The sequence below is a fragment of the Dipteris shenzhenensis genome, chromosome 33, assembly GCF_047967505.1.
Source record: "Dipteris shenzhenensis isolate YYH24624 ecotype China chromosome 33, Dip_SZ_1.0, whole genome shotgun sequence".
NCBI classification, from domain to species: domain Eukaryota; kingdom Viridiplantae; phylum Streptophyta; class Polypodiopsida; order Gleicheniales; family Dipteridaceae; genus Dipteris; species Dipteris shenzhenensis.
Genome location: NC_141628.1, coordinates 16778195 through 16794133, shown reverse-complemented (window position 1 = coordinate 16794133; position 15939 = coordinate 16778195). Strand labels below are relative to the sequence as shown.

Sequence of the window (15939 nt, the reverse complement as noted above, 5' to 3'; positions counted from 1 at the left end):
AAAAACTTGAACTTTTCACTGTGAAATCAAACATCATTAAATTCTCACTTTGTAGTTTTTTTGAGGAGAATCAAACCAATACCATTCCTCCATAATTGTTTGCACAGAGAATGGTTCTGAAGTCATAGTCTTTAAAACACCTTGGAATTTATGGAGTGAGAATCATCTCATGAACCTTGGTGGTGTTCATAAACGCATTTAATCATAGCTCTTACATCCTAATCATGCAAAAAATGAACTATCCTAATAAAAAAGCCTACGTCTGTTTACCGCAGCAGTCCCACATAGGTGTCGGTCATGATTGTACTGTGGAGTCTCAGAACTCCCTATTGTATCTACACAAGGAAAACAAATCAAGTCAAGAATTACAATTGTCAAAAAGATTTGTGAAACTCATTACTCATAATACTTACACACAAGAGCACGGATAAGATGCAAAAATTGATAGATGTAATCTCCATTTTGCCCATGAAAAAATGCATGCCATCCTACACACTCTTCGTATCCCAAGAAGCACACAAAGATCCTTTGTGTTCCATAGACGCCTACAACTCGTCGAGGAACAATACAATAATATCCAATAAAAAACTCAAATTGGGAATGAATCTATAAGAAAAAATAATATCAATCTTACACACTAATACATAAGTCTCACTTATTGCAAAAAAAATAAAGCAACAAAAGGATAGTTTATTCACCCAAGGTAAGATACCATCTCTAGCAAGTCGACCAATAGCATGGTGTCACTAGAGCTGACCAATACCTTGGACCTATTGACTATTTCTAAATGTCAACAAATATATTATTAAGTAAACCAAGTTAGCATTTGGCTACTAAACAAATATATACCTATAATATTAGCCACCGCCTCATTGAGTTAGTGGGAATGCGAATGATTCATCCATCCTACCATGTTGCAATAAAGATGCAATGTGTCAAAGTATATACTTAATGGGAAGAATCCAATCATTGCCATTGCCCCATAATTCTATGCCAAGGAGAATGATACTAGGGTTATAGTCTACAAACAAAGTTGCCAATGGAATTTAAGGAGAGAATCATCTCATGAACCTTGGTGGTGTTCATAAACACCTTAGTATCTCTTACCTTAACCATACCTATCCATGTGAATCTTCCATCATGTCATCACCCTCAGTGATGTCCATATCCCAAGAAAGATAGGACTAAGTGGAGGTATGCAAGATTATAGTTAATGCAATGATATGAGGCAATGACAAAGTGTTTAATATTCACAAAGTGTTAATATGAAATATGTAGCATTGCCTTAACTATGTTGACACATTATGTAAACAAACATCATACACAACAGTTAAGACCCAAAGTCCACAACTGGTAAGAACAAAATGAATTGGCTAGTATAGAATGTTCAAATTGAGTACATATCATTTATCAAAAATCATATCTCGCAACAAGTAGCTCCTCTTTTGCACATATATCATCTATGATTTCAACACAAATGTATCCATATTCTACAACATCTGCTCTCCTCGTGGAGATGGACCAAGGTGGTAAATAAAGGTAAAATACATAACAAACATTTGGCTTTGAATTTATATTTCTACTACAACTGTTGATAAACCCAACCACATTGCTATGCCGAACACCACCAACAATGTACACCATATCCTCCATAGAAACATAAGGGTCCTCTTGGATAGAGTACTTCTTTAGCCTTAGTCTAACTTTACACAATTCTTTCCAATCTTGGTACGCATATTTGTCACCTCCGTAATGGATAATAGTAGTCCCTTTCTTAATGGAATCATGCACAAATAAACCGTGGCCAGCACTTGTAATAGATGACTCTATTAGATATCAATGCTCCACTCTCGTGTAACTACGCGGGAACCAGCTAACTCTACTTGTAAGCCCCCCATATGAGGAGAAGGCATTTGAGTAGCTCGGTTATCTGGTAGGTCCTGGTTTGGACACTTGATGGGGGCCATGTGTGGCTTGATGGCTGGACGGCTTCAGATAGAGTTGGCACACCGCCAACTAGGCTACATGCAAGTGTGAGAAGGCATCCCTCGATTGACCACACTGAGGGTAGACGGAGCGTTTCCCGGGGCAGCCCACTCTCGAGTTGCGGGGCCCGTTTGGAGCCTCAGATGATCCCGAATGGCTCTGGGCCGAACGACAGCCATAGGTCACTTGCTCTGTTTTGCGCACCGGTTCTATTGTATGGTCGGTGGCCTATTTTAGGACCGACCCCCAGTCGACCATTTTAGGCGGACTGGGTCGGCCACCCAATTGAGCCTAACTGACTACGACTGGTGGCTATATAAGAGCAAGTGCATGAAGCCCATTTCATCACTAGCTATAGCAACCTTGATTCCTTAGCATTCAACCTCCGTCTTCTACTATTTCCAGCATGCCATCGAAGCTTCTTTCACAGGAGCGCACGGTTGGGAGGCAGCACCATCTATTGTATTAGTTCTATAGTAATCAAATTTTTTATTCTCCATACTATATTGTTTTCTCTCTTGCGTACGAGATCCTGTTATCTGTTGAGCACAGACGTGTTATTTTCTTACATGGTATCAGAGCCTGGACTCTAGCAAGAAGATTTGGTAGTGTGTTTCTGTTTGCGAGCAGATTGTGAGAGATGGCCCAGCCCGCAAGACTGCGAATCCCACCGTTCGACGAAAGCGGAAAGTTGGACAGCTCTAACTATCCACTCTGGAAGTTTAAGATGAAGACCATCCTAAGCGCATATGAGCTTTGGGACACTGCTACTGGGGTGGACGTGAGGCCGGTTGCGAGACTGGATCCAACCAATGCAGGACAATGGATAGTACCAACTGCGGATGAGATTCTCGCATGGACAAGAAGAAATGTAGGTGCACTGTGTTCTATTGTCTGCAGTGTTAGTGATTCTGTCATGGCATTCATTCAACACGTCACCATAGTGGAGGAGGCATGGACGGTCTTGAAAAATCAGTACGAGACCACGAATCAGACGCGCGGATTCAGAATCTGGAGACTCAACTCGCGAATGAGAAGTTGTATGAGTCTGAAGCGGCAGAGAAGTTCATCACCAGGGTGAAGAATCTGTGCGATCAGATGACTGCGATTGGCATCACCATCACTAGCGAGAATCTAGCACGAAGGTGCATATGGATTCTCCCACCAAAGTACGACGGTCTTGTTACGGTGCTAAATACGTAGAACAAAAATCTGCCCCTCAACTTTGAGGATTTCAACGCGATGCTTCTGGAGGAGGAGATGCATCAAAAGACGAGGACTAGAGAAGATTCAGTTTTTTGGATCGGATCAAAGAAAGGTAAGGGTAAGGACTCTGGTAACCCATCTTCTTCTGATGATAAAAAGAGAAAGAAGAAGATCAAGTGCTTCTATTGCAACAAGGCAGGGCACAAGCAAAATGAATGCCGAAATAAGATTGCAGATGAGAAGAACGGAGTAAAGAAAGAGTCTAGCAATAGCATGCAGGCAGCACCTACAGAGCTGTTCATAGCAATTGAGGAGATTTGCACGGAGGCAGTTCATGTACCTGCAGATGAACCTTGGATCATTAACAATGGTGCATCGTGCCACATGACCAGTCGAAAGGATTGGTATACCTCTCTACAGCTAGTAGGGAATGACATCTTGGTAGCAATCGACAATGATGCAAAATGTCTAGCAAAAGGAAAAGGTACGATTGCTCTCAAGTCAGATGGAGTTGTAAAGCAGTTGTCCGATGTTCTTTATGTGCCAGATATCAAGAGGAACTTGTTGTCCATTTCTGCAATCATGGATCGGGACCTCAAAGTTCAATTCGATAAGAATGGTGCACAGATCCTGGATCTTCAAGGAAAGGTCATTGGTAAAGGTACACGGTGCAACAACATTTAGAACTCTTAGCTTTCAGTGCTCGAGCGGATGTGAAGAACACTAAGCTGTGGCATGAGAGGTTTGGTCATCTAAACCTTAGTTCTTTGAAGGAGATGCATAAAAGTGGAATGATTGCAGACCTACCAGAAATTTCAGATCTGCCCGATGTATGTGAAGCTTGCATGATGGGCAAGCAGCATCGGCAGTCCTTTCCTAAAGAGGCCAGCAGGGCAAAGGCTCCTCTAGAGCTCGTTCACACGGACCTCTGCGGAAAGATGGAGACAGAAGCTTTGGGTGGTTCTTACTACTTCATGACGCTGATCGATGACTACAGTAGAAGGATATGGATATACTTCCTGAAGACGAAAGACGAGGCTTTTAGTAGGTTCAAGGAATGGCATGTAATGGTCGAGAAAGAATCGGGGAGGAAGGTGAAGAAGCTGAGATCAAACAGAGGTGGAGAGTTCACATTGACTGAATTCAAAAGTTATTGCAAAAGTCAAGGGATCAAGAGGTAGAAATCCCGGCCACATACATCATAGCAAAATGGAGTAGCAGAATGCAAGATGCGCGTCATCTGCGAAATGGGCCGGAGTATGATGAAAGGGAAACATTTGCCAAAAACTTTCTGGGCTGAAGCATGTAACACTGCAGTTTACATCCTCAATCGTAGCTACACGAAGGCTGTGAACGGGATGACTCCACTGCAAGCCTTTTCTGGTAAGAAACCTTCAGCTGCACATTTCAGAGTTTTTGGATGTGACTGTTTTGTGCATGTCCCTGATGCTACCAGGACCAAATGGGAACCAAAGAGTCGGAAGTGTATTTTCTTGGGCTACAGTGAAGAGGCGAAGGGTTACCGTCTCTATAACCCTATTACCAAGAAGGTAATTATAAGTCACGATGTGGTCTTCTTAGAACAGCCGCATCAATTGGAGGAGGATGCTTCCTTCCCAGACAACCAAGACCAAGATATCCATCCAGTACCGCCACCAACAGTAGATCGAACTCCCCCAATGGTGCTTGGGAGGATTCAAGACAAAGAAGATGAAGAAGAGACTGCAGAACCACAACGGCAACGGCCATTCCCGAAGTGGGTAAAGCAGCTTTTGGATGGCAGAGAACCTCCAGCCATTGAGGAGGAACCATCGGAACACCACCAGTCCAAGAGATTAGAGGAGCAAAGAAGGGCGCAGGAACACTTGGTCAACTATGCTTTGATGACAGAAGTGATCCGTGCTGATGAACCCAAGTGTCTTGAAGAGGCACAGGGCGATGATAGGTGGATGGAGGCTATGCAGTCGGAGTATGGCTCCATAATGAAGAACAACACTTGGGACCTTGTGGATCAACCACCACAATGCAAGATAATCGGAACCAAGTAGGTGTACAAGACCAAGTACAAGTCCGACAGCACGTTGGATAAGTACAAGGCTCGGCTCGTGGCAAAAGGATTTGCATAGGTACATGGTTTTGATTATCAAGATACTTTTGCTCCCATAGCTTGACTAACCACAATTCGCAGTGTTTTGGCTTTAGCTGCCCAGGGAAGTTGGCCCGTGTTTCAGATGGATGTGAAATCTGCCTTTCTGAATGGAGATCTCAAGGAGGAGTTATACGTGGAACAACTACCAGGTTTTGAGATCCCCGGTTCAGAAGGTAAAGTCTACAAACTGAAGAAGGCACTTTACGGGCTGAAACAGGCCCCACGAGCGTGGTACCAGTGAATTGATGCCTACTTTCTACAAAACAGGTTTAGGAGGAGCCCATATGATGCAAATTTGTATATCTTCAGAGAAGGAGGCAGGTGTATGATCGTGGTCCTTTATGTGGATGACCTTGTCATAACAGGGAACCATTAAGAGAAGATCTCGCAGATGAAGCATTTGCTAGGAAGAGAGTTTGAAATGATAGACCTCGGACTGATGCATTTTTTTTTGGGGATTGAAGTTTGGCAGGAGCCGAAATAGATCTTCATTTCACAGCTGAAGTATGCTGGAGAGATACTAAAGGCATTTGGCATGGCTGAGTGCAAGACAATTGGTACCCCTATGGAGGTTGACGCGAAGCTCTCAAACGAGGATTCATCACCACTGGTGGATGAAGCGAAGTATAGAAGGCTTGTGGGCAGCTTGATTTACCTATGCAACACACGGCCGGACATAAGTTTTGCGACTGGTGTACTAAGCAAGTTTTCCAATAAGCCCCGGGAGAACCATTAGAGGGCAGGGATGCGGGTGCTGAAATACATCAAAGGCACACTTGATTATGGCATCACCTATACCAAGGGCAACATCTTGACCAGATTCTGTGACTCAGATTGGGCAAGAGACGTGGATAGTAGGAGATTAGTGATAGGGTACTGTTTCTCACTTGGATCTGAAGTTGTGTCATGGGTCAGCAAGAAGCAACCCATAGTTGCTCTTTCTTCTACCGAGGCCGAGTACAAATTTGCATGCTTTGCTTCTTGCGAGGCAGTGTGGTTGAGGAGGACTTTGGGGGACATGGGTGCAGTGTAGAACAAGCCTACACAGTTATCATGTGACAATCAGAGTTGCATGGCGATTGCAAAGAACCCGGTGTTCCATGCTCACACAAAACACATTGAGATTCAATATCACTTTATACACGAGCTCATCATGGATGGAGAGGTCGACTTGGAGTACTGTCCGACTACAGAGAATGCTGCGGACATCTTCACAAAGGCTCTTGGAAGAGACTTGCTAGAGAGTCATCTTCATCGACTTGGCATTAGGCCCAAAAAGTAAGTTCACTTGCAGGTGGACATTGAGGGGGGGTGTTAGATATCAATGCTCCACTCTCGTGTAACTACGGGGGAACCAGCTAACTCTACTTGTAAGCCCCCCATATGAGGAGAAGGCATTTGAGTAGCTCGGTTATCCGGTAGGTCCTGGTTTGGACACCAGATGGGGGCCATGTGTGGCCTGATGGCTGGACGGTTTCAGATGGAGTTGGCACACCGCCAACTAGGCTACATGCAAGTGCAGGAAGGCATCCCTTGACTGACCGCACTGAGGGTAGATGGAGCATTTCCCGGGGCAGCCCACTCTTAGGTTGCGGGGCCCGTTTGGAGCCTCAGATGATCCCGGATGGCTCTGGGCCAAACGATAACCGTTAGGTTTGTTGCTCTATTTTGCGCACCGGTTCTATCATATGGTCGGTGGCCTATTTCAACCGACCCCCAGTCGATCATTTTGGGCGGCCTAGGTTGGCCACCCAATTGAGCCTAACCGACTACGACTGGTGGCTATATAAGAGCAAGTCCGTGAAGCCCATTTCATCACTAGGATACAGCAACCCTGATTCCTTAGCATTCAGCCTCCGTCTTCTACTGTTTCTAGCACGCCATCGAAGCTTCTTTCACAGGAGCACACGATTGGGAGGCAGCGCCATCTATTGTTTTAGTTCTACAGTAATCAAATTTTTTATTCTCTCTACTATCTTGTTTTCTCTCTTGCGTACGAGATCCTATCATCTGTTGAGCACAGACGTTGTATTATTTTCTTACAGACTCATGCACCTCAAAATCTACATTTTTAATCCGAAAGACTTCCTTAATGGGGATAGGAAACTTTGGTGTTCCAAGTGGATCATGTCCTGGTATGTACATACTTAGACAAGATTTTAAAATATATTTGTCTGCATGGCAAATGACAACCCAATTAGCCCAGAAAACATTACAGTAACTTGAGACAAAATCAAATGAAAATTTGGCATATGTACCTTCATGGAAAATATGCATTTAGAAGTCTCTTTAGAAAGGCCTTAGCAATGTGCTTCTTGATATAGCAAACTTTGTACCCTAGTTTTATAGCCATATGAGAAGCTTGCATAGCACTCACACTATCAATGGGTAGAGCAGTCCTTAGCATATTTATTTGTGGCATGTTAAGTTGAGGCAATAATTCACCACCACCGTGACTTGGCATATGGAATGCTCCCTCTAATTCTCTCTTATCACATCTAACCCTCACCCTTAGTGGGTCTGCAAGAGGAATCTTTCCCATATTATATTCTGTTACAAACAATTTGATGGGGGATTGATACAAGCATTGTATGGAGAGTCATCAATAAGTAATATTTTCCTAGCATCACATCCAAATGCATTTGATATTTTTGCTAAGGGTTTGAACATAGCCTCAACACCAACCTTGCCAGGCCTATTTATCCTTCTCTTACTATAAGAGTAGCATCCCTGTTGAGCCCATATCATGAAGAAAGGGAGGTTTTCCTTTGTTGAAGATTTTCTACCATTTAAATTATATTATGCTCCATTGATATTGACCAAATACCTTCATTAAAAATTTGTAGCAAGATCCTTAGCAATTCAATGCACCTAGGTTGAAAAACCATATAACTATTGTGGCCATACATAATAGACATGCATATTGGTGACTTGAATAAGAAACTTGTTAATAGTAAGCCATTCAATTCCAATATCACAGTCATCCTTGGCTTATCCCAGGTTGATGGTTTTGGATGGATTACATCTGGACTGTCTACAAAGTTGCCACACCTTGACGCCTCCAAGCTCCCTTATGCTTTGTGTTCAATTATGTTTGGCACATCACCAAGATCCAAATTTACCTCATAGTCTCACTAGCTTTTGACACCACTTCCAAAAGTGCATTGCTATTGAGGTTGCTTGCAGTTGTCCACAATTCTAATGGCATGTTTTCTTGTGTAGTAGTTGTCTCCGCTTTCTTCAAAGCAACACTGATTCCAACATCACCAAGATCTGAGTGCTAGTTCTTGACACCACTTCCAAAAATATATTGCTAATGAGGTTGCTTACAATTGTCCTCATTTCTAGTAGCATGTTCTCTTGTGTATTAATTATCTCCTTCTCCTTCCTTGCATCATTCATTCCAACATCCTTATTGACCTAAAAGTTGCTCTCTCCTGATACCACTTCCAACAATGTACACATTTCTGGTGTTATGTTTTCATTTGTAGTATTTGTGCCTCTCTCCTCCCATGCATCAATAATTCCTGTGGAGTATAATTCCAAGAAATTCATTCATTAATGTAATTGTCACGGCATTCTCCCTCTAAGGATATGGAGAATGGAACTAGCACCATTCTCCCTATGAGGTAAAGGAGAATGTCACTTCTGACATAGAGAACTGTACAAAGTACTATACCCGATCACCACATGGAGAGTGTTTTTTATCATGGCACGAGTGCCATTCTACACATCATGAGGCTTCACAATGAAGCACTTAAAATACAACAAAAAATGCATTACAAATGATGATTCTCCACAACTTCATATGAAGTGGTAGAGAAAATGCACTAGTACCATTTTAGTTTCAGTGGATGACAAAATAACATCATCCCTTAATGAGGTTATGGTGAATTTCTTTAAAAAACCATCAATGATTGGCACTAGTGCCACTCTCCAAATTCTGATAGATTTGTCGAAAGAACTTCAATTCAAACACTTTGGAAAAACAAACATTACAATACATAGGGTTCATATCACACGAAACCAATATCAATTAAAAAGTGGCAGTGTTATATTATTGATTGAAATGGTCGCTACTAATATTTCTGAACTAGGAATGACATGCCATAAATCTCTTTACAAATCATTCAATGACATAACAAGTGGAATATTAGCAATATATTCGCCAGCTATAGGAGGCAAGGGTCTCATTGGCTCACCATCATTATCTGAATTACGTGGTGGTGGCAAAGCAGCACATGTTTGCAGTGGCTTTTCGATTCTAGACAAAAATCTGACAGACTTTGGATCATTTGTTAAAAGATCAAAACAAATGGACTCGACTTCTATGGCTTGTGCTTTTGTTAACTACAAGGACACCACTCTTCTTTCAGAGGATAATGCATGCGTTGTCACAACTCCATTGGTGAAGAAGTCAACTACAAAATTATCATCCCTGCAAAAACAAATGATGCTTTCTTTCATAATGCGTTCTTTGATGGCCTCATGTGGATCCTTTGTTTCCTCCTCCGCATCACTATCAACCATGATATCATCCTCAAGTATGTTGTAGGACTTAGCAACTTGCAAGAGGTGATCAAATCCGACATATCCACCATCTGAGCTCAAGAATGTCAGCCAAATATTTTAGTCACACCCATGAGCACCTCATCTTCTGTGTGAATGACACACATGAATCTTCAACTCAAAATTGAACACTCATCAATGGTATTCTTGAGATTGGCCATGTTTGTCATATTCAAAAATGACAAAAGAACAAACAGTGATGGAGACGGTGTGGACCACATTACACCTTTAATTAACTTCCCAAATGTAGCTTTATTCCGATCAATGTTTTTTGCAAACCCTTGTGTAGTGTCAAGCACACACAAGCTGATAGCAAGTCCATCTGGAAAGTGTTGTGATAAAAAGTCACCACCTTCCATTTCCATATTGACAAGAGGGACCGCGTCCATGGAAAACACATTTTTGACTTGACACTGTCATCATTTCTTGCTTCTATTAACCATTCAACATAGCTAACTGCAGCTAGTGGGAATTCAGGCATTGATCTACCAACTTGTAGCTTTTCCTTTAGCCATGTCTTGCAAATTCCATGAAATCTTTGAAAAGCAATAGAAGTAATACCAAAATACCATGCAAAGTTATCCCATGTTCCAAAGGAGAGATTTGGATGTCATGAGGTGAATACTTTCATAAGATTTTCTCTAAGTGCTTTGTCTTGCTTCATTCCTAGTGCCCTTTGAGCCATGCCAGTAACATTCTCGTTGCCTTGCTTGGACTTGATGAGTACAATGTTGCTCGAATCTATCTCTTCTTGGATCTTTCTCACACTGTCATCATCTAATCCCCACAAGTGTCTCATATATGTTATGGTTGGCTGTGACGTCTCTCCTGAATTGATCTCAAAATTTGTATCCATTTTTCATATATGTCGCCCTCATAGGTGACCATATGGGTGTCTTTGGTGGCGAAGTTGGCACCCATTGACACATTTGCAATTGACACAAAATTTTGAAAAGAAAATCCTAATGAGTACATATAATAGATGAGACCGAGTCCAACATCCGTAGACAAATTACCATTCTTTCAAAATTGATGACACTTTGATTATTCCCACTTAAGAGAAGGTGGCACTAAAGCCATTCTCATGATTCACTATATGAAAAATGGCACTTGTGCTATTTCTCCAAGTGAGTAGAGTAAGAATGGCACCAGTGCGACTCTCTCTTTTATGAAAGAATGGCACTAGATCCATTCTCCAAAATAACTTGAAACTTGAAATGAAAAATATGCTTGAAAATTTCATGAAAAAATATAGCAATAAAAAGATAGGAATACTTACATGCCAATTTTGGCGATCTACATGACCTTTCACAAGTCTTGGGGCGAGCTTATTTGGTCTCCCAAACATAGTCCATTGGGACCTCAAATGCTCCAAGATGTCAATGTATAGTTGGTTCTTTAGAACTGTTTGAGCCTCCATGTTAGCCATCGATGATATCTTGCAGCTCACACCAACCGGAGAATTCACAACAATTTTGTGACTTCCTCCTTGTATAGAAATACATGCATATTGCCGGGTGTTTTGACAAAGTAGCAAATTTGTGGACCAATTCATTTACATATGAAAGAGTCAAGGTTATGTACACATATTGACTTGGTGCTTTATGGCAATTCACAACCGGAATCGACACCTCAAACTCAAGCCCAAATGGGAAGTACTCTACATACTCCATAAATCCTGACAAGCTAGTATCCTTCTTCTCAAAATTTTTGATTTATTTTTGAATTGCTTTATGATCAATATTCTTGAAAGCTTTCTCGTGTAGCACTATTCTATCTTCTATCCTAGACACATTTGGCTTGAGCCATCCATATTGGATATCATCCTGGCATTGTCATAGCAAGTGGGATCCAAAAGATACACTGTGCAACCACCGGGATGAATCTCAAGGCAACCTGTTTCTTGGACTTTAGCTTCCACTATCTCTTTAACCTCCCCCACATTTTCAAATGAAGTTTCTAGGAGATTAACAAAACAATGGATCTTCTTGAGCTACTGCAATTCACTACTACTGAATATGTCCAAGTACCATCCCTTTCCATCAGAGATTCCATCAAAAGTTTTCACCTTTGAAGAAACCTTTCTCTTTCCTTTGGCCATTCTTGCATGTTCAATTAGAGAGAATTATATTTGATGAACGATTTCCATTGCAAAACAAGGAAAGTAAAACTCACATCGTTTTGGGAGAGATTCGTACTAGTGATAGTCTCTAGAATATGATTTTGAAATTTCTAAGACATTTTCTTGATGTAGAGTCACATTGGTGCCAATCTCCATATGACTCACATAGACAATGGTAGAAGTGTCATTCTTCACAAACTCAAATGGATGTTGGCAATAGCGCAATTATCTATATCCTCTGATAAGGTCATTGACATTCTCCTAGTATTCAAATGAGATTGGAAGTAGTGCTATTACCTCTCTAGATCCTCGCAAGATAGTAATGAGAATGGCACCAGTGCTGCACTCCAAATCTAAAATATGAATAACATTGGTGTCATTCTACATCTGACTAATGTGAATAGTGACAGAAGTGCAATTATCTAGTGCTATTCTTCATGCCAGCCACATTGGAGAATGATAGCACTACTTAGAATGGCAGTGCAATTCTCTTAAAATTTACAATAGAGATTTGTAGAGGATGGAGATTCTCCAAGTCCTTAAATGAGACTCGCATCATTGCCATTTTAATTCATATTGTAGAATGTGGCATTGCTACCATTCAAATGAGAATGGCACCAGTGCCATTCTAATCGATGTAAGTTTGTATGGAATGGTTTTGGTGTTAGTTTGAGTGGCATAGAGAATGGCACCAACACCATTCTCCAATGTCCTTCTAATCCATATGAGAATGGCACAAGTGCCATTCTCCAATGCAATTCTAATCCATGAGAGAATGGCTCTACTACCATCCTCCAATGCAATATTTCACATTTATTTATGGAGAATGGCACTGGTGCCAATCTCTCATAAATATTATGCATTAATCTTTCATATTTGTTTCCATCGTCCAGTTAAGCATGGCACTACTGCTAATCTATAAAACCTTCACATAGAATGAGAGTGACATCAATGCCAATCTCATTGGAGTCAGTCACATGAAGATTGGTACCAATGCCATTTTCAAAATATGAATCAGAATGGTAGTATTGTGATTCTCCATGTGACTGACACCAAAGAGAATGGCACCAGTGCCAACCTAATTTAGATTGTGAAGAATGGCATTGGTGCGATTCAAATGAGATTGATACAAATGCAATGCCATTCATATGAGATTGGCACCAGTGCCATTCTATGCAAACTCACATAGAGAATGGCACCAGTGCCATTCTAATCCATGAGAGTTTGTGGATAATGGCATTGTTGCCAATGTCTCAAAAATATAATGCATAAATCTTCCACATCTGTTTCCATCTTCCTTTTTAGCATGGCACCGTTGCCAATCTACTTAACATCGACATAGAATGAGATTGCCAAACTAATTCAAATTGTGGAGAATGGCATTGGTGCCATTCAGATGAGATTGGCATCTGTGCCATTCTATACAAACTCACATGGAGAATGGCACCAGTGCCATCCTATTTCCATGAGAGTTTGTGGAGAATGGCACTGGTGCCATTCTATCAAAAACATCATGCATAAATCTGTCAATTTAGCATGGCACCGTTGCCAATCTACTCCTTACATGTTTTAATGTGAATATGTTATTACATGAAAAAAAATTGAAATACGTGCCAACTTGTCACATGATTTCTCCTTGCAATCTCCATTTCAATAAATATCATAGCCAATCTCACTAGTGCCATTCTTTCAGTTTAGCATGGCATTGCTGCCAATCTACTCCTTTCATGTTTTAATGTGAATATGTTATTACATGAATTTTTTAAAAATAAGTGTCAACTTGTCACATTATTTCTCCTTGCAATCTCCATTTTAATATATATCATAACCAACTTGTCACATGAGAGGGAAAAGAAAATGAGAGGTGGTAACCCTAGAGGGAGATCATATTAAGGTTTTGAGGCATAGATGCTCATTTAGATGAGGTGAGGAGTTCTCTCATGCTGTCGTGACATTAAGAATCTATAAGCCTATTCCATATCCTAACAAGGGAACAAATTTAAATCAACACAACTTGATAAGAAAAGTAATGAGTGCTCCTACGTGCACTCACTAAAGTAGATGAATGCAAATTTCAAAGACATCCCTATAGTTTCATTTAACTAGTTCTTTTTATATTTTTATATATATTTATATTTTCATTCATCTATATATATATATATGTGTGTGTGTGTGTGTGTACATATTCTTTCATCTATAATCATTAAATTCAAACAACATCGATTGAGGCATGTCACTCTAGGTGGTAGATAGATTCAAAAATATGTATGTATAATATGTGTGTGTGTGTGTGCGCGCACGCTTAAACCACATGTATGTATAATATGTATGTGTGTGTGCGTGCGCGCGCTTAAACCACCTAGAGTGACATGCCTCAATTGATGTTGTTTAAATTTAATGATTATAGATAAAAGAATATGTACACACACACACACACACACACACACATATTCATATTTATATTTATATTTATATTTATATATATATTTATTTACATATATATTTTGAAATTTGAAATTCTAAGCAAAGTACATAAAGAAATTCTAATTTCAAATTTGAAAGATAGAGAAAGAGAGAGAGAGAGAGAGAGAGAGAGAGAGGCACCTGGTTAGTGCAAGAGGTCTGAGATCAGACGTCAAGCGTAGCGAGTCGTTGCGGGCACCATGGACTCCGTGGAGTGTGGAGATTGGAGAGTCGCAGGCTGTCAACGCATAGAATTGGATTCACTATTGCGTGGGAATCAAAGGCTAGCCTGGTTGAGCCGGACGAAAGACGGCTAGCTTGGAGCACTGGTTAAGCTGTCCAGGACACTTCAAAGTTCATGGTTACCTCCTGGTCCTTGTACTTGACAAACTCGTGGAGCATTGGAGAGAGCTCCTGGCACGATGGACGATAGCGATAGAGAGGGCTTTGGGCACGGTAGCAAGGAGGGCTCAAGGAACAGCATAGCAACATGGCGATATGAAAGGCCATGATGATAGAGAGGCCTAAGGGCATAGTGGACGAAGCTTGAGGTGACGGGAGGCATGGACAGAGATTGTGACCTCTTGGAGCACGGACGAGCAACACACATGCAAGAAGAGGGCAAGGCAGAGCTGAGAGCACCGAGAGGTAGGGTTTCTTTTTGGCAATGTCTATTCGATCAGTCTATTTAGAATAGGTCTATTAGTCCCCTCGATTTATTTAGAACATTTTAGAATTAGTCTATTAGATCCTAGTTTAATAATAGAACATTAGTCTATTAAATCCTAGTTAGGGGTGAGTTGTCCCCAAGCCTTCTGTGCTTTGGGACCAACGGGGCTTTAAACACAGACTTTTGCCGCCTCCTTGGACAGCACCAACATAGGACTCTCGAGGCATCTCCTGCAAGGTCTTCCCTCTCTTGGCCTGCTGCACAAGATTCTAGATGGGAGCTCCATTGGTTGGGCGCTTCAGAGTTTGAGCCGCAAAAGACATTGCTTTTGCATTCTGTATTCTATTCATATCCTACTTAAAAAATGAAAAGATGTCTAGAGAAGATCTGAAATCCGTTAGCAACCTTCTAAGTCCCTCGTCAGTTGTCCCTTTCTGTAAGCTTTGCATTTCCTTTTCTTCCAAATGTAGGGTAAAGCCAAGTAGATTTGCTAGATCCGGCTCAACGGTCTTTCCTTGTGAGAGCTCCTACATATCAATTTCCTGAGTGATGTTAGTGTTGGTATCATGATTGGGCCTTGCCCCGGGAAACTCTAGTTCTCTACTAAAGGAGCCACTGTCTTTGACAACGGCAATGGGCGAGGCATGAGGGGTGGAGGCAACCCTATCTCCTCCAGCGATGATGGAGGAGGCCATCGCTCACTTCTCTCAAAAGTAGATTACACTATTTATTTGTCTTACAAGTGAAGTTTTTTGATCTTGTATTTGTTGGTCT

The 15939-nt window shown here is 41.2% G+C and overlaps 1 protein-coding gene across 1 annotated transcript; it reads right to left on the bottom strand.

The window, feature by feature from the left end:
• Positions 1-277: 277 nt before the first annotated feature.
• LOC147879753 (uncharacterized) lies at positions 278-15097 on the bottom strand. Its single transcript, XM_087371382.1, has 3 exons — positions 14862-15097; positions 14637-14733; positions 278-335 (listed from the first exon to the last, which is right to left on the bottom strand). The coding sequence occupies exons 1-3, from the start codon at positions 15058-15060 to the stop codon at positions 317-319; spliced, it is 315 nt and encodes a 104-aa protein (XP_087227508.1). The 5' UTR covers positions 15061-15097; the 3' UTR covers positions 278-316.
• Positions 15098-15939: the final 842 nt, after the last annotated feature.

Coding starts and splice junctions, on each gene's coding strand:
- LOC147879753 (XM_087371382.1), bottom strand. CDS start 15,060: ATGCCTCCCGTCACCTCAAGCTTCGTCCACTATGCCCTTAGGCCTCTC. Junction 14,734..14,861: donor TCAAGTACAAGGACCAGGAG/GTAACCATGAAC, acceptor ATGCGTTGACAG/CCTGCGACTCTCCAATCTCC.